The sequence below is a fragment of the Erpetoichthys calabaricus genome, chromosome 18 (assembly GCF_900747795.2).
Source record: "Erpetoichthys calabaricus chromosome 18, fErpCal1.3, whole genome shotgun sequence".
NCBI lineage: Eukaryota > Metazoa > Chordata > Cladistia > Polypteriformes > Polypteridae > Erpetoichthys > Erpetoichthys calabaricus.
The window spans coordinates 78,697,528-78,724,264 of NC_041411.2; the positions used below are offsets into that span (position 1 = coordinate 78,697,528).

Genomic DNA, 26,737 nt, shown 5'->3' on the forward strand with positions numbered 1-26,737 from the left:
AGGACATCTATATTAAGTGATATTCCACTGGGTATAAAAATTGACCCGGTATACCTACTGTGATTCAACCAAGATATTAGTGGAAATTAAATAACGAATGCATTATTGATATTGGATTGAAAAAGGGTGGAGTGGTGGCCCTGAGGCTAAGGATCTGCACTGGCAATCGGAAGGTTGCCGGTTCGAATCCCGTAAATGCCAATAGGGATTCTGCTCTGTTGGGCCCTTGAGCAAGGCCCTTAACCTGCAATTGCTGAGCGCTTTGAGTAGTGAGAAAAGCGCTATATAAATGTAAAGAATTATTATTAAAATGTATAATAATAAAACCATTGAACCTAGTGGGCAGCCGAGGCCTATCCTGGCAGAAACGGGGCGAAGCAGAAATCAGTCCTGGACAGGGTTTCCAACATTAGGTAACACTCATAAAACTTTATATTAATTACATTTGTAATTGAACCAAAAACAACTTTGATATTAAATATATAAAACAAAAATCAGGTAAACAAATTAGAATTTTCGTCATTTTCATCTTTTCGAATCAGTAATTACCTATAGCTGAATACAAAGGGTGGGCAAAAGTAGGTTTACGGTTGTGTGTACACGAAATACAGAGTTTATTCTTGTATTACTATTTATGTATTAATTATTGTATCATTTATTTGTATTATTTGTCATCTTATTATTAATATTATTAGCAAATAGACTACAAGAATAACTTGTATGTCTTTTCCATACGAAAAACTGTAAACCTACTTTTGCCCACCCCTGTAATAATTCTTTCTTCGTCTTTCTTTCCTGTAATTCTGAACTAGAATTATTGCATTTACGTTTAGTACTAACTGACGTGAAGCTGTACTTCAAAATTTGCAATAAAAATTGGAGGCGGGGAAGGGGTGTGTACAGTATACGTTCGTCCCGTCCCTTCGCAGCTCCCAGTGCGAGTGTCGGCTCGTTCGCGTTGTCTCAGGCACACCACAAGATCCCGCCCCATCCAGTAACAGCCCGCCTTCGCATCACGACAAGACCTCAACAACATGGCAGCGCCGTCAAATTAAGACCCGCCCCCTCCTTAATGACTTGACCTCAGGAACATGGCGGCTCAGTTACAGCCCCGCCCTCTGCGTCACCACCTGACACCTTAGGAACATGGCCGCGCTCTTGTTTTCTGCGGAGCTGTGAGTAACACCGAGAAAAAAAATATGGATAAAGGGAAAAAACGTTTTGATGTGAACGCGTCTTCGGTATGTTTGTCACAGTTTCCTGCTTGTGAATAGCTCGAGTACAACTTTGTGCGTCAGTATTAAATGTTGAAAGGGTAGTCTTTGCTGTATGTGACTGTCTTATGTTTCTTCTGTAGACACATTGATTTGTTAGTTAGACTGACATCACGAATTAACGAAAAATAATGTGCTGTCTGTTGGCTGATTTGAATTTTTACATTTCCTGTAAAACTCCTAAAAAGATACGAGTTATCTAGCCTAACACGTGCGTTATTTTAGAGATAGCTAAATAGTGCTTACAAGGGGGAGATTTTGCAAATATGGTAGTTTTCCGGATTTATCAAGAACAACAAAATGATACGAATATAAACTATCCATCCATTTTCCAACCCGCTGAATCCGAACACAGGGTCACGGGGGTCTGCTGGAGCCAAACCCAGCCAACACAGGGCACAAGGCAGGGACCAATCCTGGGCAGGGTGCCAACCCACTGCAGGACACACACAAACACACCCACACACCAAGCACACACTAGGGCCAATTTAGAATCACCAATCCACCTAACCTGCATGTCTTTGGACTGTGGGAGGAAACCGGAGCACCCGGAGGAAACCCACACAGACACGGGGAGAACATGCAAACTCCACGCAGGGAGGACCCGGGAAGTGAACCCAGGTCCCCAGGTCTCCCAACTGCGAGGCAGCAGCGCTACCCACTGCGCCACCGTGCCGCCGAATATAAACTATACATAATGTAAAGTTTCGTGAATTGTGTAATGATAACTACATTTGTTTTTACCCTTTACTGTTTATGCACTACTCTATTAAGCTTCCGTATATTTTAGCACATTTACAACGTTAAAAATACTTTTATGGTGTTTGATTACAAGACTGATCGGTTTGATTAAGATTAGTTTATCTCAGTTTACTCTTGAATAATCCCGTAAGTCACGAAATGTATTATTGAAGAGCAACAATAAACTCCAGTTTTAGCAACTTTATCAAAGGCAGAACGTTTGTCTAAAGTTTACTTTTATAAAGGTCAAGTGTTTACTTATAAATCACAGGTCATTATAGTATAATTAATATTAAATACAATTTTAACATCAAACTATCGTTAAAGTCCAGTTTCAGTGTCAACCATCCATATTAATGCCTTGCATTTTATTAATCCAGTAGTATTGTACAGCTTCTCATATAGTCTGACAGTGTCCTAAGTTATTTATTTGGATATTAGGGTCTTTCTTTCTTATTCTGTGACTGTTTGACAAATGGATTCCTTGCTTCTTCTTCTTTCGGCTGCTCCCATTAGGGGTTGCCACAGCGGATCATCTTCTTCCATATCTTTCTGTCCTCGTCATCTTGCTCTATTACACCCATCACCTGCATGTCCTCTCTCACCACATCCATAAACCTTCTCTTAGGCCTTCCTCTTCCCTGGCAGCTCTATCCTTCGCACCCTTCTCCCAATATACCCCTCATCTCTCCTCTGCACATGTCCAAACTAACGCAATCTCGCCTCTCTGACTTTGTCTCCCAACCGTACAACTTGAGTTGACCCTCTAATGTCCTCATTTCTAATCCTGTCCATCTTCGTCATGCCCAATGCAAATCTTAACATCTTTAACTCTGCCACCTCCAGCTCTGTCTCCTGCTTTCTGGTCAGTGCCACCGTCTCCAACCCATATAACATAGCTGGTCTCACTACCATCCTGTAGACCTTCCCTGTCCCTCTTGCTGGTAACCGTCTGTCACAAATCACTCCTGACACTTTTCTCCACCCACTCCACCCTGCCTGCACTCTCTTTTTCACTTCTCTTCCACAATCCCCATTACTCTGTACTGTTGATCCCAAGTATTTAAACTCATCCACCTTCACCAACTCTACTCCCCTCATCCTCACCATTCCACGGACCTCCCTCTCATTCACACACATGTGTTCTGTCTTGGTGTTCCTACTGACCTTCATTCCTCTCCTCTCTAGAGCAGATCTCCACCTCTCCAGGGTCTCCTCAACCTGCTCCCTACTCTCACTACAGATCACAATGTCATCAGCAAATATCACAGTCCACAGGGACTCCTGTCTGATCTCATCTGTCAACCTGTCCATCACCATTGCAAATAAGAAAGAGCTCAGAGCCGATCCCTGATGTAATCCCATCTCCGTCACTCCTACCGCAGACCTCACCACAGTCACACTTCCCTCGTACATATCCTGTACCACTCTTACTTACTTCTCTGCCTCTCCCGACTTCCTCATACAATACCACAGCTCCTCTCAGTCACCCTGTCATATGCTTTCTCCATTCCTTGCTTAATAACAAATATTCTGAAATACTTGATATGTTTGAATTTTTTCATTACATTAATAGTGGCATATGTTGAAAATAAAAGCTGCCTTTTCCCTTAAAATATTCTTCTTTATTTCTTTAATATGTTGGTACTAACCTGTAAAATGGGGGGTTGTTGTTGCATAGTGGCCCTTGAGGCTGCTTGCTGCCTCATTTCCCCAGCAGACTGCTTTGCAATCCCAAATCACTGTCTGTGTGAAATTTGCACATTTTCTCCATGTCTGCGTGGGTTTTTCTTTGCATGCTCTGTTTTCTTTTCACGTTTCAAAGACATGCCTGTTGATTTGAAGTAGGTGGTGACTTCTTGGATGGAAGGCAAACTCATGCACACACCAAGGATTCTAAAACATCACCCAAAAACTCAAGACTCGAAATAAGAAAGACACTAGTCAAAATTAGGCCTCAGTGGCAGGGCAGAAAGTACTACTAATCAGAAGAACATAAATGATTGTCTTTATTTAACAAGGAGCACCCAGATGATCTGTACCCTTTTGGGATATTGTGCTGTGGATAAATGAAGTAAAAGCGTAGCAATCTTTAGGACATGCATACCTTTGTGTCCAGGTAAAGCAAACATGGCATTCATTCCACAATAAGAGTGTAACACCAACAGCTGCATGTGGTGGCTGCTGTGTGATAGCATAATAATTCTTTGCATTTACTGTGGGGCAAAAAAGTATTTAGTCAGCCACCAATTGTGCAAGTTGTCCCACTTAAAAAGATGAGAGAGGCCTGTAATTTCCATCATAGGTATACCTCAACTATGAGAGACAAAATGAGAAAAAAAAATCCAGAAAATCACATTGTCTGATTTTTAAAGAATTTATTTGCAAATTATGGTGGAAAAAAAGTATTTGGTCAATAACAAAAGTTCATCTCAATACTTTGTTATATACCCTTTGTTGGCAATGACAGAGGTCAAACGTTTTCTGTAAGTCTTCACAAGGTTTTCACACACTGTTGCTGGTATTTTGGCCCATTCCTCCATGCAGATCTCCTCTAGAGCAGTGATGTTTTGGGGCTGTCGCTGGGCAACATGGACTTTCAACTCCCTCCAAAGATTTTCTATGGGGTTGAGATGTGGAGACTGGCTAGGCCACTCCAGGACCTTGAAATGCTTCTTACGAAGCCACTCCTTCGTTACCCGGGCGGTGTGTTTGGGATCATTGTCATGCTGAAAGACCCAGCCATGTTTCATCTTCAATGCCCTTGCTGATGGAAGGAGGTTTTCACTCAAAATCTGACGATACATGGCCCCATTCATTCTTTCCTTTACACGGATCAGTCATCCTGGTCCCTTTGCAGAAAAACAGCCCCAAAGCATGATGTTTCCACCCCCATGCTTTACAGTAGGTATGGTGTTCTTTGGATACAACTTAGCATTCTTTCTTCTCCAAACACGACGAGTAGAGTTTTTACCAAAAAGTTCTATTTTGGTTTCATCTCACCATATGACATTCTCCCAGTCCTCTTCTGGATCATCCAAATGCTCTCTAGCAAACTTCAGACGGGCCTGCACATGTACTGGCTTAAGCAGGGGGACACGTCTGGCACTGCAGGATTTGAGTCCCTGGCGGCGTAGTGTGTTACCGATGGTAGCCTTTGTTACTTTGGTCCCAGCTCTCTGTAGGTCCCCCTGTGTGGTTCTTGGATTTTTGCTCACCATTCTTGTGATCATTTTGACCCCACGGGGTGAGATCTTGCGTGGAGCCCCAGATCGAGGGAGATTATCAGTGGTCTTGTATGTCTTCCATTTTCTAATAATTGCTCCCACAGTTGATTTCTTCACACCAAGCTGCTTACCTATTGCAGATTCACTCTTCCCAGCCTGGTGCAGGTCTACAATTTTGTTTCTGGTGTCCTTTGACAGCTCTTTGGTCTTGGCCATAGTGGAGTTTGGAGTGTGACTGTTTGAGGTTGTGGACAGGTGTCTTTTATATTGATAACGAGTTCAAACAGGTGCCATTAATACAGGTAACGCGTGGAGGACAGAGGAGCCTCTTACAGAAGAAGTTACAGGTCTGTGAGAGACAGAAATCTTGCTTGTTTGTAGGTGACCAAATACTTATTTTCCACCATAATTTGCAAATAAATTCTTTAAAAATCAGACAATGTGATTTTCTGGATTTTTTTTCTCATTTTGTCTCTCATAATTGAGGTATACTTATGATGAAAATTACAGGCCTCTCTCATATTTTTAAGTGGGAGAACTTGCACAATTGGTGGCTGACTAAATACTTTTTTGCCCCACTGTATATAGCGCTGTTCTCACTACTCAAAGCACTCAGCAATTGCAGGTTAATGGCCGCAAACAGAGCAAAGTCCCTATTGGCATTTATGGTATTCAAACCGGCAACCTTCCAATTACCAGTGCAAATCTCTAGCCTCAGAGCCACCACTCCGCCTGTATGGAAACGTTGTTTTGCCACAGGACCTGGACGATTTGCCATAATTTAAAGAACAATGAATTCTGCTCTGTATCAGGAAGTTCGTAAAGAGAATGTCCAGTCATCTCTCCTTAAGCTGAAATGTAGTTGGGTCATGCAGCAAGATAAGGGTGCAAAACATAAAAGCCATGTCGACGTCAGTGATGTGAGTATGTCGTGCTGTGGGCTTCTGTTACAGCCAAGGTTGCATTCTGCTTTATACCTAATGCTACTGGAATAGACTCCATCTTCCTTGAACCAGTTTAATGAAACATGCCAAATCAGATGATGGATTGGTAAATGCCTGTTTTTTAAAGTGATATGGAGACTTTTTTTTCCCCCAATGTATGTTCTATCAAAATCTATCTAATAAGATGTTGGAAATTAGTGATGTCATATTATTTTTGTGTTGGATTCTTGTTCATGTTGTGTTGATTTAAACAATTCTGTATAAAGTAGATACTGTATATAGAAGTGTTACCGTGTTTATGTTTTCGAGAATGTGATTGGTAGACATTTGCAGATAAAACTGATGAAGGACGCAGGTAAATAAATCAAGATCTGTGAAAAGTAACAATCTATTCTGCTTGTTAAGTGGCCAACATTGAAATTTTCATGTGCTTATACCTACTGTGAGTATATTTACTTTTAGGGTTCCACATATTGCAAACAAAGTTCAATCAGTAGTTTCTAGGTACATTTTTTTCTAGTTAGCTTCTATCATTCTTCACGTTCTTAACTATTTTTATTCTTTCTTTAGCTTGTGGATCTTAAAGCTGAACTTTACAGAAAGCAAGAAGAGTTTAAGCATGAGAAACTGTCAAAGGATGGCGGAGCTCCACTGCATTCAAAACATGTCAAGGTGAACTCTGGCAGACTTTCTTAGAATGTAAAGTGATTAAAAAAGAAACTGTGAACTGGCTGTTTAAAAGGCTAAAGTTTCCAAGATTGTTGTTCTGACTTAAGCTATTTAAAAAAATAATGTTTTTAATTTCACTTCACATATTTTAACATCATGTTAGTTCAGTTATTTCTGTATTTTTGTCTTGTCTGTTGGTTTATAAAAATGAAGAAAAATGAATGGGTTAAGTGTACTATAAATTTACAGAGACTACTTTTGATTAAAGAAAAATATTAATAACTTGTGATTTTATTGTCCTTGCAGAAACCCAACCTATGGAGTAAGCAGAATAAAGGTGTTACAAACAGAGCAGAGAAGGACCTGGAAAAGAAAGTCGAAGAGGAAAGCACTCTTGACAAATCAAAGTAAGGGTCTTGTTTTTATGTGTTCATTTTACTTCTCCTGTTGCAGTTATTCTTTACTATTTTTTGGTGAAGACAAAAAATGTTGATACTGTTTGTGCTTTTCTGACTGTGATATTGTATACATTTTTGATGCATATTTTCTTAAATGAATAGTGCCAACATATTACAAGACTTCATATGCTGCGTTTGAGTTCAGAAATGCCTATATGAATATTTTTACAGACATATTGTAAACGTCTTCCTGTTTTCTACTGTCAAAGACTGTGACTTTCATTACCACTTAAAATAGTGAAACACTTACTTTCACTGTAATTAGTGCCATAGCCTGATATGTGCCTAGACATAAATTACACATTTACTCTGTTCTTAACAGACGTGTTATGTGCTCAGTCTTGGACGTTTAGTTCAGTTTATTTTTATAGTGCAGTTGTGTTTACAAGCCCATACTGCAGTTGCAAATTTAGTGATGTTAAATAAAAACTCAAGATGACATGCAATAACGCACATAGTGAGTTCTTAACAAATATAATTCAATCTGTACTTAACATTTGCACAATTTCCTTATTTTTTAGATTTTGTTTTACATCACTGAAATACCCAATTATTAATAAATAAATAGAAAATAAGGATATATTAAGTTTATTCTTATTGTCATGTATTCCTAAGACATTCCTTCTTATGTGTCTCCCACACACTGGTGAGAGTAGTTTAATCAATAGTACAGAAAGTGAAGGTAAAACCTGACAATACATAAGAATATGCTGTACATCAAGTATACTCCTGCAGTATTCAGTGCTGGCTGATTAATCCACCCTTTTCCATACCTAACTTATTTTAATAAAGCCTTTGAAGAGCAGGAGTAATCCAGGGCTACCTTAAATTCCCTCACGTCTCCTCATGAGCGCCTTTTGTTTTGCCAATGTGTTGATCAGTACCGGCAGCAGGCAGCCTGCTGTCCCATCCCCCACCGCCGCAGCTTTAGTCATACACCAAGTTCTCCCAGCTCTAGTCTGTTCATCTGGGTGTGCATGCTGACAAAGAACATGACTAAGGTCATAAAGCTTATTACTGGACAAAGGCAGGCTGGCAGTGCTGATCGACACATTTGCAAAACAAAAGATGGTGATGAGGAGGTGCTAGGGAATTTAAGGTGGCCCGGGATTACAAGTTTTTTCGTAGGCTTCAGGGATTCCAGTGTTAAGGAGAGGCTTATGTTGGCCAACAGACCAGTACAGGTCTAGGTGCAAATAAGTGCACCTGCAGTGGTAACTTAGCCTCACCAGTTAACAGTTCTCTTAACACTTAGCTTATTGGTCTTTGAGAAGAGATCAGAGTCCTTAATAGAAATTCACAAAGAAAAGGAGTACAGTAATCCCTCACTTATCGCGGGAGATAGGTTCCAAGGCTGACCGCGATAACTGAATTTCCGCGAAGTAGGGACACCATATTTATTTAATTATTTAATGTGTATTTGGATGTTTTTAAACCCTCCCCGTATTGTTTACAACCCACCATTTACTCTATTAATAACAGGGACAACTGCTAAGCAATATAAAATCGGTAGATAAGTTTACACTTACTGTATAGCGAAGTACACGTAGCAGCTTGTAGGCAGTCATGACGTCGTCGACCTTGTTGCAAAGATTCCTAAAGCAGATTCCATCCAGACTACTGCCTTATCACGTCCACTTGCAACTCGTTTTGTGCCCTTGTTAAAAGAAAAAGCAGCCGTAGATCTTATATGCTTTTCCTCCTTTTTAAATAAAAAGAATCGTGGACTCATTGATGCTGTAATGGTGTCCTGCAGCGGTGTAGCTGTTCCCTTCCTTCAACATATCCAAAACTTTTACCTTTTCTGCAATCATTTGCATCTTCTGTTGGTGCTTGGACACGGCCCCTGTAGGAGTAGCACGTTAATGCTGAATGAGTGAGATGAGACTTCCTGGTTAATGCAACACTCCGTCGCCGAGCCAATCAGCAGCACACAGGAACTTAACTGCGTGCTGTGATTGGGTAGCTTCTCAGCCATCCGCCAATAGCATCTCTTGTATGAATTCAACTGGGCAAACCAACTGAGGAAGCAAGTAAAAAGACCCATTGTCCGCAGAAACCCACGAAGCACTGAAAAATCTGCGTTATATATTTAGATATGCTTACATATAAAATCTGCGAAGTCGTGAATCTGCGAAGTAGCGAGGGATTACTGTATTGTTACACATTCATAACAGTAGTAATGTACAGTGATTTTAAACGTAGTATGTTAAGGAGACAAAAAAATACAGTCTAAGAATGAAACTCACTTAAACTTGGTAATTAAGTTTTGAGGAGGTTATATACGTTTGTGCTTTGAATGACCTCAAGTATTACTGGAAACATTAAATTAAATTACTGGTGTGTTGATTAAAATGAGGCATAAAGTTATTTGAGTGCATTATATGATTTCCAGTGTTTTAAGACATGGTGATTTAAACTTTGTTTAATGGCAAGAAATTGATCTGAAATCAAGTGTGCAGGTGAATATTGTAAACCTTTTAAAACAGACAGTTGGGTGTATTCTGTTAGCCTGCATTCTTAGTATTATTGAACCAATGCTATGTATCAGCAGTTACTGAAGAAAACAATCAAGTGCCCCCCAGCAAGCTGCATTATCTTTGAGCAGTTCTGTCTCCAAAACGAAAAATGCCTGAAAGGAGCTATTCTAATTTGAAATTCTTTCTTTACAAATTTCAATGATTATAAAAACAAATGCATATTCACTGTCAGTTTGTAATGACATAGTTCTTTTACAATATTCTTTTACAATACAATACAATATTTACAAAAATGTGTTTTCACATTTTTAGTTCTTTACTTATTACACATGTTAAAGTTCTTATTTTTTTTTAACAGTTCTTATCTTTAATGAATGATAATAGTTTTAATTTGGTATTTCACATCACTTTCTCTAAATTTTTTTCTTTCATGATTTTTTTTTTTTTTTTGCAATTTACATTGGATACTTTTTATCACATGTGCTAAAGCATTTACTATTCTAAATAACATATTTTGTTATATTACATCAGTTTGATTATATTATTCTATTGTTACAGGAAGAAGCTTGAAGAAAAAGCAAGGCTTTATGAGCAGATGCTCAAAGGAGATCTACCAGGTTAAGTACATACATGGGCACTCGCCATGCAGCTATTGTTTCATGCTACCTCTCGGAGGCATTTTATACAAATGCAAACCCAATCATTAAGGATTGTGCATTTTTTCCGTATTGCGGAATATGTATATAGTGGAAAGCAGATGTGGGTTATGAAATTTTTCTCATGTTGATCATCGCAAGTTTTATAATTCTTGGTTTAATATCTAGGGCATATTTAACATAAAGAAAGCAATATATAAATGAACACAGTATTGGATGTGAAAATTGTATGAGGTTTTTAGTGAGTGAGTGGATGGATTGGAATGTCTGTGAGTGTTAACTCCCTTCCCTATTTTTAAGGGAAATAAATAATAAGAAAGGAGACAGCATAAAAAGCAGTTTCTAGAATAAATGTCACATGATTAGTAGTTTAATGCTTCACCTTTGTCTTTGTTATTGCTACACCAACTGCAGATATGTTGAATAATTATTGTTTGGGGTGAATTTTACTACAGAGTTCATGGGAAAGCAAGGCTGCTCCTGTAGGAGTACATACAGCATGTTTTGGCTCTTTTTAGCCCAAGCTTTGCAAAGTCAGTAATTACATTTTAACGTGGGTCATGTGACTCACACATTTCATATTAATGCTCCTTTTTATGTATCTTGTGCTACAGATGAAGAAACAGAAGGTCTTTTTCTAGTGGATTTTACACAGAAGATTATTGATAATAAAAAGGCGGTACAGGCTTATTCTGAGAATGTGCTTTCCTATCAGAAAAAGGAGGTAGAAAAGGAAGATGACATCCCTCCACCCGAGACCCCTGAGGAGGAATGGTATTTTATCATGTATAGTTTTGTTGTTTTTTTTTTTTTTTTTTTTGTCCCAACAGATATGTTAATGAAAATATTTTCTAATTAGTGTACTTTTGCTCAAAGGAATTTACCACAAAATTAGGTTGTTTTATTTACATTTAATATATTATAATGTCTTATTGTTGTAAGCATCAATTAGACAATAAATTGCGCACATATTGTGGCAGTTTACAATTTTAATTTTATAGAAAAATAATCTGGAATTCATAACCTTAATCATTTTTAAATGATGGAGTTACATTTTTATGTTATCCTTTAGGATTGTTCCTGAATAGCAAGGTAGACAATTATTTGAATGGGGGAAAAAAAGATTTTATTTTTTGCAGGGTGGATTATGTTGATTCACTTGGACGATCCAGACGGTGCATGAAGAAAGATTTACCAGAGCTATTAAAAATGGATAAAAACCTACAGGGTAAAAGGTAATTATTAGCACTTATTGCCTGTTTTCTTTATAATTTTACATTTTCACTTCATTGGTTCAAGTCATCGATGTATTATGTCTTAGTTATTTTAAATTTGTGATATATTTTTCATACTGGTTTGCCCAAAGGAGAAGGCACATTATTATACACAGTCATTAAACACAAAATTCAATGGTGAGGTAAAGTTATTAAGGTTGTGAAAAAATGTCATAAATCTAACTGGTAAACTGAATATTGTTGTGCAGTAGTACGAAACATTGTTGAAGCTTCTGTTTGGTGAATTTTTGGGCGTAATGACTATATCAAATGTACCCAATAATAATTTTAGTTTTTTATTTATTGTGCTATATAAATGTAATGAATTATTATTATTATTTTATTTATAGCCTCTTTCTCGTGCCAAAAAATAACTAGATTTGCATATTGGCAATTGTATATGATATGTAAAATCTCTAGCAATTTTCTTTTGATTACTCAAGGCTACTTCTTTAGAGGTTAGATTGCTTTTACACACAAGTTTGTCAAATGTGTCTTTGTTACAATAATAAGTAAATTTGGATTTTACATTTGGAATCTTTTGTAAACTGCATTTATTTCATTATTGCACCTTTCTATGATCATCCATTCATACTTTATCTGCCACTTATCTGGGTCTGGGTCACGGGGACAGCAGTCTGAGCAGAGATGTCCAAATGTCAGTTTTTCCTGCCACCTCCTCCAACTTCTCTGAGATGATAGCAAGACGTTCTCAGGCCATCTAATCTCTCTGGCATGTCCTGGGTCTGTCCCGAGGCCTCCTCCCATTTGGATATTCCTGAAATGCCTTCATAGGATGTCACCCAGGAAGCATCCTAAACAGATGCTCTGTCCACTTCAACTGGCTCCTTTTGATTTGGAGGATTAGCGACTCGACTTTGAGCTCCTCTCGAATGCCCGCTCGTCTCACCCAGTCTTTAAGGCTTGAGCTCTGGCACCCTGTAACAGAAGGTAATTTCTGCTGCTTGTATCCTCAATGTAGTACTTTCAGCAGAAACATATCGATTATAGGTCCTTAAAGTTGAAACACACACTCCAGTCCCCTTTCTTAAAGATGGGGACTATCACCCAGTTTGCCACTCTAGAGGTACTGTCCCCGACCTCCACAAAATGCTAAAGATGTGTGTCAGTCAATAGCCCAACAAGGCAGCCCAGAGACTTCTAGAAATGTGGATGAATATCATCCATCCATGGGGCCCCACCACCAAGGAATTTTTTAAACTACCTTTGCTACAGTGATGGGTGAATCCTTCACTGAGTTACCTGACTGTGCTTCCTCAAAGGAATGTTCTTTCCATCAACCTTCTATATGTCCAGGTGATGTTAGCAACACTCCGTCCTTGCTATAAACGGCACGTGCTTCCCCCTCCTTAGTTGTCTGACAGTTAGTCAGGATCGGTTTGAGGCCAACATAAAGTCATTTTCCATGGCTTTGCCGAGCTTCTCCCACACCAGAGTTTCTGCTTCTGTAAATGCCATTGCCCCACTCTGCTTGGCCTGTCAGCTGCCTTAGATGTTCCACAAGCTAACCAAGCTTGGAAAGCCTCCTCTTTCTGCTTGACTGCTGCCAGGTTCAGGGATTGCTATGGTGACGGGCACCAATGACTTTACGACCGCAGCTCTGTGCAGCCACCACTGCAGTGGAGGCACCTAAACATATCTCATTCGGATTCAATGTCCCCATAGTTCTTCAGAATGAAAGAGAATTAAGTTTATACACCCAGTTACATAAAATCAAGGGAAATGTGTATTAAGATAGAACACTATTTTGATTTAAGTTTTATTAATTTTTTTTTTTTTGTTATCCACATCACTTTTGAAAGATTTTTGCAATACTTTCTGCTTTGCAAGTTTTGATGTCTGGTGATCTTAATTACTGCCTGGCTACATCATAGAGAATTTAATTCTTATGGATTATAGTGCCAAAGTGCTGCATTGTGTTGGGTAGAAGTGCAAGTAAGGATTTCACTGTGACCTGTACATGTGACAGTAAAGGTTATTTGAAATAGATGTTTCTATATGGACTGTGTAAATGACTGTGGGGGATTCATAAAACTCTGTTGTAAATTTGTTTGAAGGTTCATTAAGTACTAACCGTATCAGATTTCCTTCAGACAAGAAGAGGAGGTAAAAAAGACACTCTTATCAGAAGATATGAGGAGGGAGATGCAGCGTCAGCAATGGGAGAAAGAAGAGGAGGAGGCTCTCAAAAGACCTATTGGGCCAGTACATTATGAAGACATTCGACAAGGAGGTGAGAACTAATTGGCTTCTACTTTGGCTTGACCATTTTGCTTTAGAGATGGTCTCTAACAGCAATACTGTGCTTCTCCCTGAATGAGTCTTGATTACGCTGCATGGGAAATCCCTATCAGTATTAAAAGAATTTAAAAGAGAGTGTACTTGAGTAGAGGTTTACATACCTCGGCAGCGACATTCATGTCTCTGGTGACTCTTCCTATGAAGCCAGTAGACGGATTGGGAGAGTATGGGGGGGGGTCATGAGGTCACTGGAAAGGAGGGCACTCCTGATATCTCTGCCAAAGGATGCAGGTCCAAGTTTTTAGAGTCCTGGTGCTTCTTGTTTTGCTATATGGTTGCAAGACATGGATGCTATCAAGTGACCTGAGATGAAGACTGGACTTCTTTGGTACTGTGTCTCTTTGGCGCAATTCCCCACTGGTAAACCAACTTGTAGGATCCTAATTGCTAAGGACCTGAGTGGCTGGACCAGGTCAAGTGGTTGCCCATGTAACACCTGGCAGTGGCAGATAGAGGGTCATCTTCGAGGGGGTGGGACTGGTCCACATGTCTGTCTAGGGGGTTGCCAACCAGGATCTCAAGCTGTTTCGTCGTGTGGTTGGTGTGGCAACATGCTGTACCAGTGCATGCTCTGTACCAGTGCATGCTCTCCAGCCTCATCTGACCTGACCTGAAACTTGAACAGTGGTTTTCTGTGGCTGCAGGTTTTATTCCTTTAATTTTTGGTATTTGGAATCACTGTTTTAATTGGACTTCTACTTTAATTAAGCAAGCTGTTATTTCCCAGTTTCTTTGTTTTCTTATCTAAATCTGTGAGTCTGTATTGTTGTTTTTTGTTTCTACTGCTGTATGCAGCTGAGTTTTCCCATGGGATTAATAAAGTTTATCTAACCTAATCTTGATCCAGAAGTTAAAAAGCGACAAAATTACTAGAGAAATGTTCACGGTTGCTTTTAGCAATTTTAGTTAAATTAACTGGGATTTGTTTAATGTGAGCCACTGTCTTCAAATGTTTGGGAACGCTTCTAAAGCTAACAAACTCAGTGTTGTCATCTCTTGAAACTTATAAGACAACTTTAAAAAGAAAGATTGTATTTAATGCTTTTGACAAACTTAATTTGTGTTCAACATTTTTATCTTAAACAGAGGCCCGAGAACTTGGTGTGGGTTATTTTGCATTTGCACGTGATGAATCTAATAGGAGCAAACAAAGGCAGACTTTGGACATGTTGAGAGAGCAGGTATATTTCAAATATTTTTGTTTAGATAATTTTAAGAATGCTTTTTATATCAGTTTAATGGTAGTTGTTGAATGCATTATCTAACCTGACTATTAGGTTTATACACGGATCACCTGGGGCCTCATGTATAACGCCGTGCGTAGAACTCACACTATAACATGGCGTAAGCACAAAAGCGGGATTGTGCGTACGCACAGAAAAATCCAGATGCAGGAATCTGTGCGCACGCAAAATTTCACGTTCTTCCACTACATAAATCCCGATTAGCGTGAAAAGTAACGCACGTGCATGTGCCTTCTGTCCCGCCCCAACTCCTCCCAGAATTACGCCTCTTTGAATATGCAAATCAATATAAATAGCCTTTTGTGAAAAGACAATGGGAAAAGCACAGGGGAAAATATAAGAATTTCAGCGAATACCAAGTGGAGGCAAAGGAAAAATGTACTATTTGTTGGTTTAAACAGTGGTATAATCAACAAAAGAAAGTTGATCGAGTGACAGAGTGTCGGAAAAACTCGAAAGATCAAATTCACAAAGTCGCACAGTGCCCGAAATAAAAAAGAAATCACATATCAAAGTCGCCGTGAAAAGGCAAGTCGCAGCCCACCGTCTGAGTGTCATATGAAAGCGTATTAGGGTACAAACAAAAAACATAGGTACACAGTGGGGAAAAAAGCACGAAATGTCAACTTTAATCTTGAAATTTCCACTTTAATCACGTAGTTTATTTTGCCATTAAAGTAGAACATCATAAACTTCATCTTAAAATCATTTATTTTACTAGTTTCTCAAGTAGCACGTTAAATGCTTTGTTCTGTGTTTTATCTTCTATATGCTCTATGTGTGTGAATCACTACGTGCTTCCGTTCTTTCTCTTTCTCCGACAGGACACAATGCATTACATTCGAAATATTACAGCTCTCTGAATAATTAAAATACTGAGATGTATACGTGATATCATTTTCATGATGATAGGAATGAAAGCATGTTATTAAACATGGGAACATGGTGGTGCAGTGATTGTTCATATCTCACGCAAGAGGCTTGCTGCACCATGTGCGACCTTCGATGAAATAATTTATTACAGAAGTACTGTCTCTTTCAAACGTACTAACCTCCAATTCCTGTCCTTACTTTTCTTTCTCCAATCACCACACAATCAGCTCTGTAATAGACGTTAAGCCATTTGTAAGCTCAGAACGCTGATTCTTCAAAACTTTTAAGGAACATTGAAATATCTTCGTAGTACATGTTTAATTATTCTATTTGTCTATCCTTCCAGTGTCACGTCAGCACCAGCAAGAATACAGCGCAAGGCAGGAGCTATCCTTCAACTAGCTATATGCTGCGGCACCTTGTCCTCACATGTTTAATTATTAACAATACAGATTATTTAAATGAAGTTAAAAGTTTTATCTGTATACTATAAGCAACATATTTTGCTGCATTTCATCTTAAAAATGATATTGTCATCATACGCGCTTTATAAAGTGGCACAGGTTGTGCAATATTATAACTAGTGTAAGTTTACAGTGAGGTGATTGTACTTATAAGTATACACAGTTCTACAAGGAACACTTGATGGACTGATTGAGTGCGTTTAGAGTTCTTGGGATGAAACTGTTTCTGAAACGCGAGGTCCGTACAGGAAAGGCTTTGACGCTTTTTGCCGTGGTTGAGGTAGTGTGTACTTGAAACTGTATACCGATAATTCTCTTTCTGATCATCTGCTGCTGTGATTCACACACAGATACAGTGATATAAATACTCCGAGTGGTGCAGTGAGAGTAATATGGAAAAAGATGATCCGCAGTGGCAACTCTTAACGGGAGCAGCAAAAAGAAGAACAAGATGCAGTGAGCGTAACAACGCTAAAGCAGTTATGGTATTTGGAATACTATGGCTATTCCCTGGCCCATTATATTGCTACAGGTTAATTACAATCAGATGCATTACACTAATAAACAATATGCAGTTAATTTCAGTGTATTTATAAAGCCGCGTCAGGAATGTGGAGCTAAGAAAGAAAGGATGAGCACACAGGAACAGTAGTTTGACCATTCTGTGGACCATTATATTGTTACAAGTTAATTACAATCAGATGCATTAAATTTATGAACGATATGCGGTTAATTTCAGTGTATTTGATAAAGCCGCCGCCGTGGATGTGGATCTAAGAAAGAGTAACCACACAGGAACAGTAGCACTGCTTTGACGCTGGGTGCCGCCAGTCTGCAAAACCGAGTGGAGAAATTGCGTACGCCAAGGTATGAGTTACCGTGGAAATGTGCGTGGCTTTACGCCAAGTTTAGGTTTTATACATCGCGATTTGAGCGTGGAAAGGTTCGTACGCAACATTTCTGTGCGTACGCAACGTTTATACATGAGGCCCCTGGTGCTTTCACAATTTTTCATTTACAAAATACTTGCAGCTTGATAGATAACTGTTTGATATCTTATCAAGGCTATATATGGAATGAAGGTACTACAGTTGTCTTTGAAGGTGAAAGTGATAAAAAAAAAAAACTCCAAAAAAAGTATTCTAAAAACAAATTCATCAAAGCATTTTTTGTGGCGAATATGTTGTATGTTTTGGTTCCTGAATATTTTCCTGGAAATTCGCCTTGTGGCTGGCTTAGACAAACATTATTTTTTGCCTAAACCTAACCAGCTAGATATCATAGAGCTATAGTAAACAATGGGCAGAACTTTCATGCATGTGCAGTATAATATCGTTACTTCTCTGCTTCAGGCGTGTATGATGTCATGACCCGTTCAGTACGCAAGCCTTCCTTTAAAAAAAAATAAAATAAAGCTAGCAATATTTTCAGTTGAGTGGTGAATTAGCTGACCATATTGTGAATACTGCCACCAAATATATACCACTATATGGCAGTGCAGCACCGCATGGCTAATTTTCATGCCTAATTAGCCATGTGCTGTGGCTCCAATTCATAATGAGCCTTGAAAGAGTCCTACCCCTCCCCAAGAAAGAAAACACGTGTGGACTCCTGTGAAATAACAATAAAAGATGATTACTGTTTATCCATCTGCTTCATGGAAGAATATAGTGCAGAGGATCTACACAGATAAACTGGAAACAAAAAGCTGTGGCTTTGTAGCATGGCTAATGTATGCCTGATGTTTGAAACTCTTGTGAGCTTAGTGAGATATATATAGCTAGCTAGCACACACACACACACACACACACACACACACACGTACGTATTGGTAGTTTGTGGCCAGTTGTATTTTGGTTGAGGTTATTGTTATGCCAGCATGTTTTATTCTTTGGTTAGCACTACTGCCTAATGGCTGAGGTCACACTTTTGGCTGCAATGATGGATCCAGCACAGTTGGGGAAATGCTTTCCTAACACTCAGGGACAATTAAAGCACCATTATAATCCACTTAAAACTAGCCGAGTTCCTCCTTCCCTATTAACTTCAATGCATTTTGCGGATTTCTGTGATTTCGCTGAACTAATGACAAAGCAAACTCTGCAGGGTTCTCTCATTGCTAATGGACATGTACATATTTGTCATCACATTGAGAAGTGTAGACACTAAAAACCAGAAAGCTCTGTCAGTAAAATATACAGTTTAAGAATAAAGAAAAGTTATTAAAGGAATACTTTTATAGAAAAAGACAATCATGGCTAAAGTTTTGTGTGTTAAACAGTTAGTGGTCTGATGATAATTTTACAGTTGGAAGAAAAGGTTTTCAATTGGTTTGGCATTGCTAGGACTTAAGTATTAACTACTCAAATTTGGCCATAATAATAGAAAGATAATCTGCTTTTAACAAATAACACATTAACAAATGTACTTTTTTTCTTATTGATACTGAACACATTGTTTCAAAATTCAGCATATTACCAGTGCTGATATGTTAAACACTGAGCTTGTGGCACCAGATCTGCTCCCAAGTAATAATCTGAGATTCACATGAGGTCACGCTCATCAGTTTTATCATTGTAAGTCTTAAAGTATGTAAATGTACTTTTCATTTCTGTTTTACTGCAAGATGTAAACCATACAACTTAACAAATTTCCATGGATTAGAATTGTCTGAACAAGACTTAAAATTATAAATAGGTTTCCATAAAGAATGACTTTTTCTGTCTGGTTATTTTATGTTTTCTCTAAGTATTTTGCATTCAGATAAAGGAGCTCCACACATTCAGGAAACGGAGTGTTGATTCTTTAATGTTAGTCACTGTGTCTTTGCTAATGAACCTTTTGTGTTTCATGCCCCCCTTTTGCCCATTCCCATCATTCAACTGTTACCTTCATTTTTAAAATTACACCTTTTTTTCTGGTATTGTTGCATTGATTGTTTTCCCACAAACAACATAAAACAAGTTTGGTGTTCCTTGTTTTATTTTTATTTTTAGACTTTGGACCAGAGAACCAAACGAGAAAAATTAAAAGAAAAACAGACAAATTTGATGAATGTAAGACTAGAAAAGATACGACAGAGAAAGATGAAGAATTTGAACCCAGATGGAAAACAGGAGCCACCAGAAGCTGTAGCAGGTTAAAATCAACTGGGCAGCCCCGACAATACTTACACAGAGTTCACAACACTCACTTGATTAAAGTTTCTTTCTATCCCTGACTTTTAATTTTATACTTCTTATGTCAGTAACCTAGCATGTCAAGTTAAAGGAACATTCGTGTAGATAAGGACTTGATGGCCATTCCTGTGCAGTAGTTTGTGGTGATGTGCTTAACCTATTGACTTCTGTTCAGTGTCCTAAATGCCATTGTTATTTGAGAAAAAAATTAACACACCTAGATCTTTTCTGGGTTTTTTTTCCCCTATCCATTTCTATATTTATGGTTTATTTTTATATGTTAAAATTAGGGCTAAAAGTGTGGTAGACGGTAGTACTGGATGGTAGAAGGAAGGTGAGGTGATGTTGGGCACTTAATCCTTGGTGCAATTTATTATTTATTAGATATCATTTCATGTGAAATTAAAAAGCACAGTGACAGGCAAAACTATGTTCAGAAAATAGATGGATTTGGGTGGCTGGAGAAAGAGCAAGTTATTCTTGGTTCTTTCTTAAATCAGTCATTTGTTAAAATAGCAATAAATTGATAGCACACTACTAAAATTGTGAATTTCTCCTTGGGATTAATAAAGTGTCTGTCTGTCTGTCTGTCTGTCTGTCTGTCTGTCTGTCTGTCTGTCTGTCTGTCTGTCTGTCTATCTAAAAAAATCTCTGTGAAGCTGTACTGTAATAGTGTGTAATTTATATTGAGCTGACTTTTTTGTAATGCTTTGTTTGTATTTTTCAAGTAATTCTTGATTCTGAATTTTCTTTTTAGAAGAAAATAAAGAAATCATAGGCCCGCAGCCTGTACTTGAACCATCGGAAACGGGTGAAGTGAACTCTGCTCCTCCAGAGAAAAAGTCTAAGGTGGAAGTCATAATCCAAGAAAGAAAAGACACGAAGCCTGGCCTTCCTCACGTGCGTGAGTGGGACCGTGGCAAAGGTAGGCATCTCCTTTCACCAGTCCAGTTTTGCCTTAAATAAAAGTTTAAATAAATAGGCACTGGCTAAACCGCAGATTTAGCAGGCTTTTTCTTTCCATGAAGAATAAGCGAGTATGTTGTCTGTAACTGAAGAATTTATACAGACAGGGTTTTTGGTGGAAGAAAATGCCAAATGTTATGGTTTCCTTACCATGCCTAAATGAAAAGGCAAGATTTTTTTTTATTAATAAAGTGAATACACTGATTTCTGTATCTGCAGATAATGTAATTTTACCTGCAAATCTATTTAAAATTGATCGTAGTTAATGTTAATTCAGCAGGTGTGTGTCCAGACTGTGAGAACTAATGATTCTTGAATCCAAATATAGTATTATCCTGTAATGTTTCTGAGTCTGGTATAAGGGGTGTGCACAGGTTAGGGGAATGGGTATGATTATAAACCCTTCTCACACCCACCAAAATCCTGACTAATTTTTTAAATTATGAAAACTGACTGGGCCTGTAGAAGAAATTTTGGTGTGTTTTGTCTAAGGGTAAAAGCAAATTGCGACAATTAGAAATGATTGCTGATAACAGTACACTTAGTTTTGTAAGTAGAGGTTCTTGTGGTGTTCATTGGCCTACCAAACTCAGAAATATTACAAACTAACAAAAAAATAATGCTTTAGCTATTCAGGTGGTGTCAGTGCTGCTGCTGCTGCTCTGCTTATGATTTTAAGCATTGTTAATGTTAATTAGAAGTAACTGATTTTAACAATAACATTTTAATTACCAAATATTTTTAAAATTATTCAGTTTTAATGTTGCAGTTAGAGTAAAGTGACATACAGTGGCAAGCTATGTTTTTGGAAAATCAAAAACATGTTTAAAAAAAATTATATTGTGCACATTTAAAAAGTGGAGGCTGTTGGAAGATGCTGTTGATAGAACTTTTATTTGTCCCCAGGGGGAAGTGTGGCTTTTTACAAAAGCTCAACAGATAAATAATAATTATTATTATTATAACACCAGAATGACTAAAAAGAAAGAAAACTAAAAAGCAAAACTTCTACCTTGGCTAAAGATTAAAACAGAGCAGTCATAGTGTGACCATTATATAGGCATGTTGCTGTTGGGATAACTGCGGTCGGCTGGCGCCCTGCCCAGGGTTTGTTTCCTGCCTTGTGCCCTGTGTTGGCTGGGATTGGCTCCAGCAGACCCCTGTGACCCTGTAGTTTGGATATAGCGGGTTGGATAATGGATGGATGGATGTTGGGATAAAGGAGCCCTGGTAACGTTTCTTTACCCACTTTTGCTGAATAATTTGTTGACTGAAGATACTCGGTGTTAGGGCTCGTTTATACTTCACACTCGGAATCGTGTACGCGCACGCATCGTTCCCAGCGTTCATTTGACGATTCCTCTGAGCACGTCCTCAAAAATTAACGTGACGTGTGCGCAAGTTGAATTACCAGCAAAAAGTCGGGGGGTGCAGTGTGATAAAAGTTGGAATGTGATGTCAAGAGTCTCTGTTTACTATCTACATGTGACAGAAAGCTGGTATGCGAATCCTAGTAGGTTCGATGTGCGCTCTTTGATGTTTGATGAATGGTTCGATGTGGTGAAGCAAAATGCCAACATACAAACGAAAAAAAATGGTGCTTTTATATTCAAGCGTTGCATATTCCCGATCGTAATGACATGATGCATTTTAAAAGTCTCACGTACCATCTTTTGTGCCGTCTTTTTTTCTGGGGCTTCCTCCTGACCTGACAGCAGCAATCGCCACACAGAACACATTACATTTATGATATTCCAACTGTGCACATTTAGAATCCTTAGATTTATACTTGATATCACTTTCATGATGAAATGCATTAAAGTGTGTATGTTACATTTTACAGATCATTAATTTCGTTTAAATAATGAACACTGTTAATAGTTACACACATGGGGGTGACACGGTGGTGTAGCGGTAGCACTGCTGTCTCACAGTATGGAGTCACATCGCTGGTATTCCTTGCCTGGAGTTTGCATGTTTTCCTGCTGGGTTTCCACAGTGAGCTCTGGTTTCCTTCCAAAGATATGCTGATTTGGTGACACTAAAATGACGCCAGCGTGTATGCGTGTCTGCTCGTATTCACCTTGCGAAGAGCTGATGTCCCATCCTGGGATTGTTTCTGCCTTGTGCCCAATGCTTGCTGGAATTGACACATTCCTGGATTGATGGATTTAATCATTAAACATCCTTTTCAGAGATATTGCGGTAAGGTGCCATTGGAATTTAATGGGTGTTCTAGGCAATTCACAACAAAGCGAAGCCGAACCTGTTCTCACCGTGATATAATAATAATAATTCATTACATTTCTATAGCGCTTTTCTCAGTACTCAAAGCGCTATCCACACAGGGAGGAACCGGGAAGCGAACCCACAGTCTTCCACAGTCTCCTTACTGCAAAGCAGCAGCACTACCACTGCGGATATCTCGCACTGCCACCTGCTGGATGCCTCCAGATTTACATAAAGTATGCGCGCAAGTATAAACAGCACAACGCTTGCGTAGCAGGAGCATGCGTCGCGTTGCGTGAAGTATAAACCTGTCAGAGAGATTATGTGCAGCTTTGTTCATAGTGCAAAGCATTTTAACCTTCACTACTTCTTCCAGGGGGTTGAGAGTGGATCCCACAACTGAGCCTTTTAGTGGGCCACTTTTGAAATAATGTTACCAGTCCAGCACACCACACCATAGAAAATGACACTGGCCATGGCAGAGTTATAGAATATGTAAAGGAACACACTTTGACACTTTCTAACCCCTAGTCGGAAAGCAACTGAATCAGAAGCTGATAAAGTACCTCATAGACGTCCAGTATTTTCAGAGCAGTTTGGATAGAGGTGGGCAACTCGTTCCACCATCTAGAGGCTACGTATAAAAAGAATCTGGATTGAAATTTGGTGCCACACAGAAGTAACAGACCTGATTTGGCAAGAAGGAGCATCAGAACTCATGTGTGCCTCCACACACACAGGTGTGCTGATCCAGTGACTGCTGTGTAGGTAAGCATCAAGAAACCGAACTTAATGTGTGCTGCTACAGGGACCCAGTGTAGCGACCTGAAGAGAGGAGTGACATGCTGTGTCCATCTCGACTGGTAGAATATAAGAAGTGCCTCTCTATTTGTCATCTGATCCTTGTGACATAATCAGAAAATTAGCCAGTGCTTGCATTTCCAGGTTTATTTATTTATGTTCAGCTGCCAATCTGTATTGGGTTGAATTAGTTTAGGTTTAATTTTTTGATACTTTTGTATTTTTGCTGCTCCTTGGTACAGTACACAGTTTTATAATGAGCTGCGTCAGCCATTCTTCTGCCAATAAAATTCCCATATATCTAATTTCGTGCAATTTGCATTTGGCTTTTTGGAGTCAGAGTTGTTTTTTGAATTCCAATTCTTTTTTTAGGGTAAGTCTGGAAATCTAATGAGTAGTCTTCTTTCTAATAGTCTTAATTTTTTTTTAACTGTTTTTGTTAATTTAAACTACTTTCTCTGATAATAAATCTTCTGTCTTCTTTTTTCCCCCACCAGAATTTAATTTTGGTCAGTGGTTTTCTAAACGGAGAGACGAAAGAGACCCAGAGTTTTCACCTCCTTCAGAGTACTTTACAAACCAGAGAAACTCGAGCCAAGCGACGGCTTGGAAAACTAGCAAGCCTCTGCATCCTGTAGATGAAACAGCTGTGCCAAGTTCTTCAAGGACCTGGCAACCCCAACAAGACCCTGCACCAGTTAAAGAGCCACAGACCCTGGATGATATGCTGGCGTATTACAGGAATTTGACCTAAACTGAGATGCACATCTTGTTGTATTTACAGAATAATTCAAAAGCAGGACCTTCCATTTGTAGGCAGATTGGAGCTGGAATAGGTCTTTGAACTAATAGCATTGCAGAACCACCAACCTGACTGTGAAATTTTAAACAACTAGAATATATATTTGTTTAAAAAATTCCTTTTAAATATACCATTTGTATACATTATCAAAGCAGCTTATTAAGTTTATGATTTTACATATTTATTTTACAGCATACATGGCCTTGATTCTTGGAAGCTTTTGTAATTGCCATGAATCTAAAGCTGTCCTATTTTGGTATCTGGTAAGAATGAAATTTGTTTGGGAACCGTACTGCGGAGGAACTTGAGTTTGAAAAGTAGGAGTTGCAAATTTGGTTGCTATGATCTTTGCAACCACTAGAGGGGACCATTTGCATTCAGTTTTAAGGCAGTTTGTTGTCTGGGCAAAAATCTCATTTAAAAAAAAAAAGTAACAGCAAGAGGAAGACACTACCTTGTTGTTGGAAATATAAAGATGATTTTATCAAAGGATGTATTTATGTAGTCTTTTTAAATTCATCAGTGGTAAAATGCCTCATGTTGTGATCATTTTAAGGAGATTTCGTGACTCTTGAAGTGATGTATTGTTTGGATCAGTATGCAGAATTCTAGAGAGGCATCTAGCTGGCTGTCAGGTACTCATGGAATTCCATGGGATTGTTGGGTGGATGGAATGGTTGGAGACATTGTCACTGAGATCTGCACCCGAATGGCTCCAAGGCTAGGTATCAATTTCTTTATAAAACTCTGTGAAGATTACCAAGTTATACAGAGTATGCAGTTCTCATGGATTAGGACCGTGTATGTGTTAAGGCCGGTGGTTTTAAAAATGTCACCAACCTGACTACAGTTTAATAATAATTTTTTATTTATATAGCGCTTTTCTCACTACTCAAAGCGCTCAGCAATTGCAGGTCAAAGGCCCAACAGAACAGAGTCCCTATTGGCATTTATGGGATTCGAACCGGCAACCTTCTGATTGCCAGTGCAGATCCCTAACCTCAGAGCCACCACTCCGCCTTTTTATATAAAAGACAAGGGGGCTCCGCCCCCTGCTCGCCTACCCCCGGCGTTGGGTATCCTGAAATACATTATTCCTAACTTCACTCCGTGGTAGTGCCACTCACAATATGGCGCTGACGCCTGCGCCTTCCATACTTTATGGACCCGTGGGGCCTCCGTAGCCTCTTCCGTTTGAATCTGGGCTGCAGCGCAGAGTCCTCTTATTCGTGTGGCTGTCGGTAGTCGTTAGGCATGGGCACGTTGTTGCTTCATTTCTCATTCACGTCAGTTGAGCTCTTTCGTTTTTGGGCCGTGACTCCTTCGTGCGCGGTGGATACAACTTCGCGTGCAGTTTATGAGATGCGCGCTGTACGCGCCTGCGCAGTACGTCTCATGGTCCCATCGCCGTGTACCTGCGTCCATGCCATCCGGTTTACCATTCTCGGTTAGTAATATGGATAGAAGAATGGAAGTTTAAGTCGTATCACGAGCTTCACTGTCAAGCTGATTTCTTTATGGTGGCTCTTCTTGTGCATGTATATATATGTAGATCTATAAATAAATATATTTATGCTATCCATTCCCTGCGGCTTCGCCCCACGTATTAGTGAAACAGGACAGTGAGGAGGTCCCCGCCCCGCTGTGATGCTCTTGGATTCACGCAAATAAATCTGTACCGCAAGCGAACTGTGATACATAGCACGATGAGAAAAGTCGCAAAATCAACTGGAATCTTCGAGCAAATTATAGCAAAAAAGATCTAAATCTGTTAAGTAGTTATCTCGTTTGCTAGCTAAGCGGAGGCAAAGTACACGCCCTGAAGCTGGCACGTCAGTGAGGAGGCCAACCCATGCGCATGTCTCTTGGATTTCCTCAAATAAATCGGTTCCGCAAGCAAACTATAGGGTGATCCAGATCTAATTATGCAAATTTCATTACGCTCTAACTTAAATTTATACATGGAGAAGTCACAGCACCTGCCCTACACATAAGAGGTTTCACTTAAAATTCTTTTTGTTGCCGATAGATGGCAGCACCTGCCCTGCATTCCAGTTGCATAATTAGATCTTGACTACCACCTATGATACTTAGCGCAATAAGAGAAGTGACAAAATTAACCGGAATGTTCAAG

The 26,737-nt window shown here is 39.0% G+C and overlaps 1 protein-coding gene across 1 annotated transcript; it reads left to right on the plus strand.

Annotated features, from left to right (window-relative positions):
• The first annotated feature begins 1,111 nt into the window (after positions 1-1,111).
• ccdc174 (coiled-coil domain containing 174) lies at positions 1,112-25,092 on the plus strand. The gene is made up of 11 exons (XM_028824676.2): positions 1,112-1,241; positions 6,757-6,858; positions 7,162-7,262; positions 10,352-10,410; positions 11,064-11,223; positions 11,589-11,684; positions 13,838-13,977; positions 15,132-15,226; positions 19,623-19,764; positions 20,563-20,730; positions 24,299-25,092. Exons 1-11 carry the CDS (start codon positions 1,200-1,202, stop codon positions 24,553-24,555), a joined length of 1,362 nt encoding a protein of 453 aa, XP_028680509.1. The 5' UTR covers positions 1,112-1,199; the 3' UTR covers positions 24,556-25,092.
• The last annotated feature ends 1,645 nt before the right edge of the window (positions 25,093-26,737 follow it).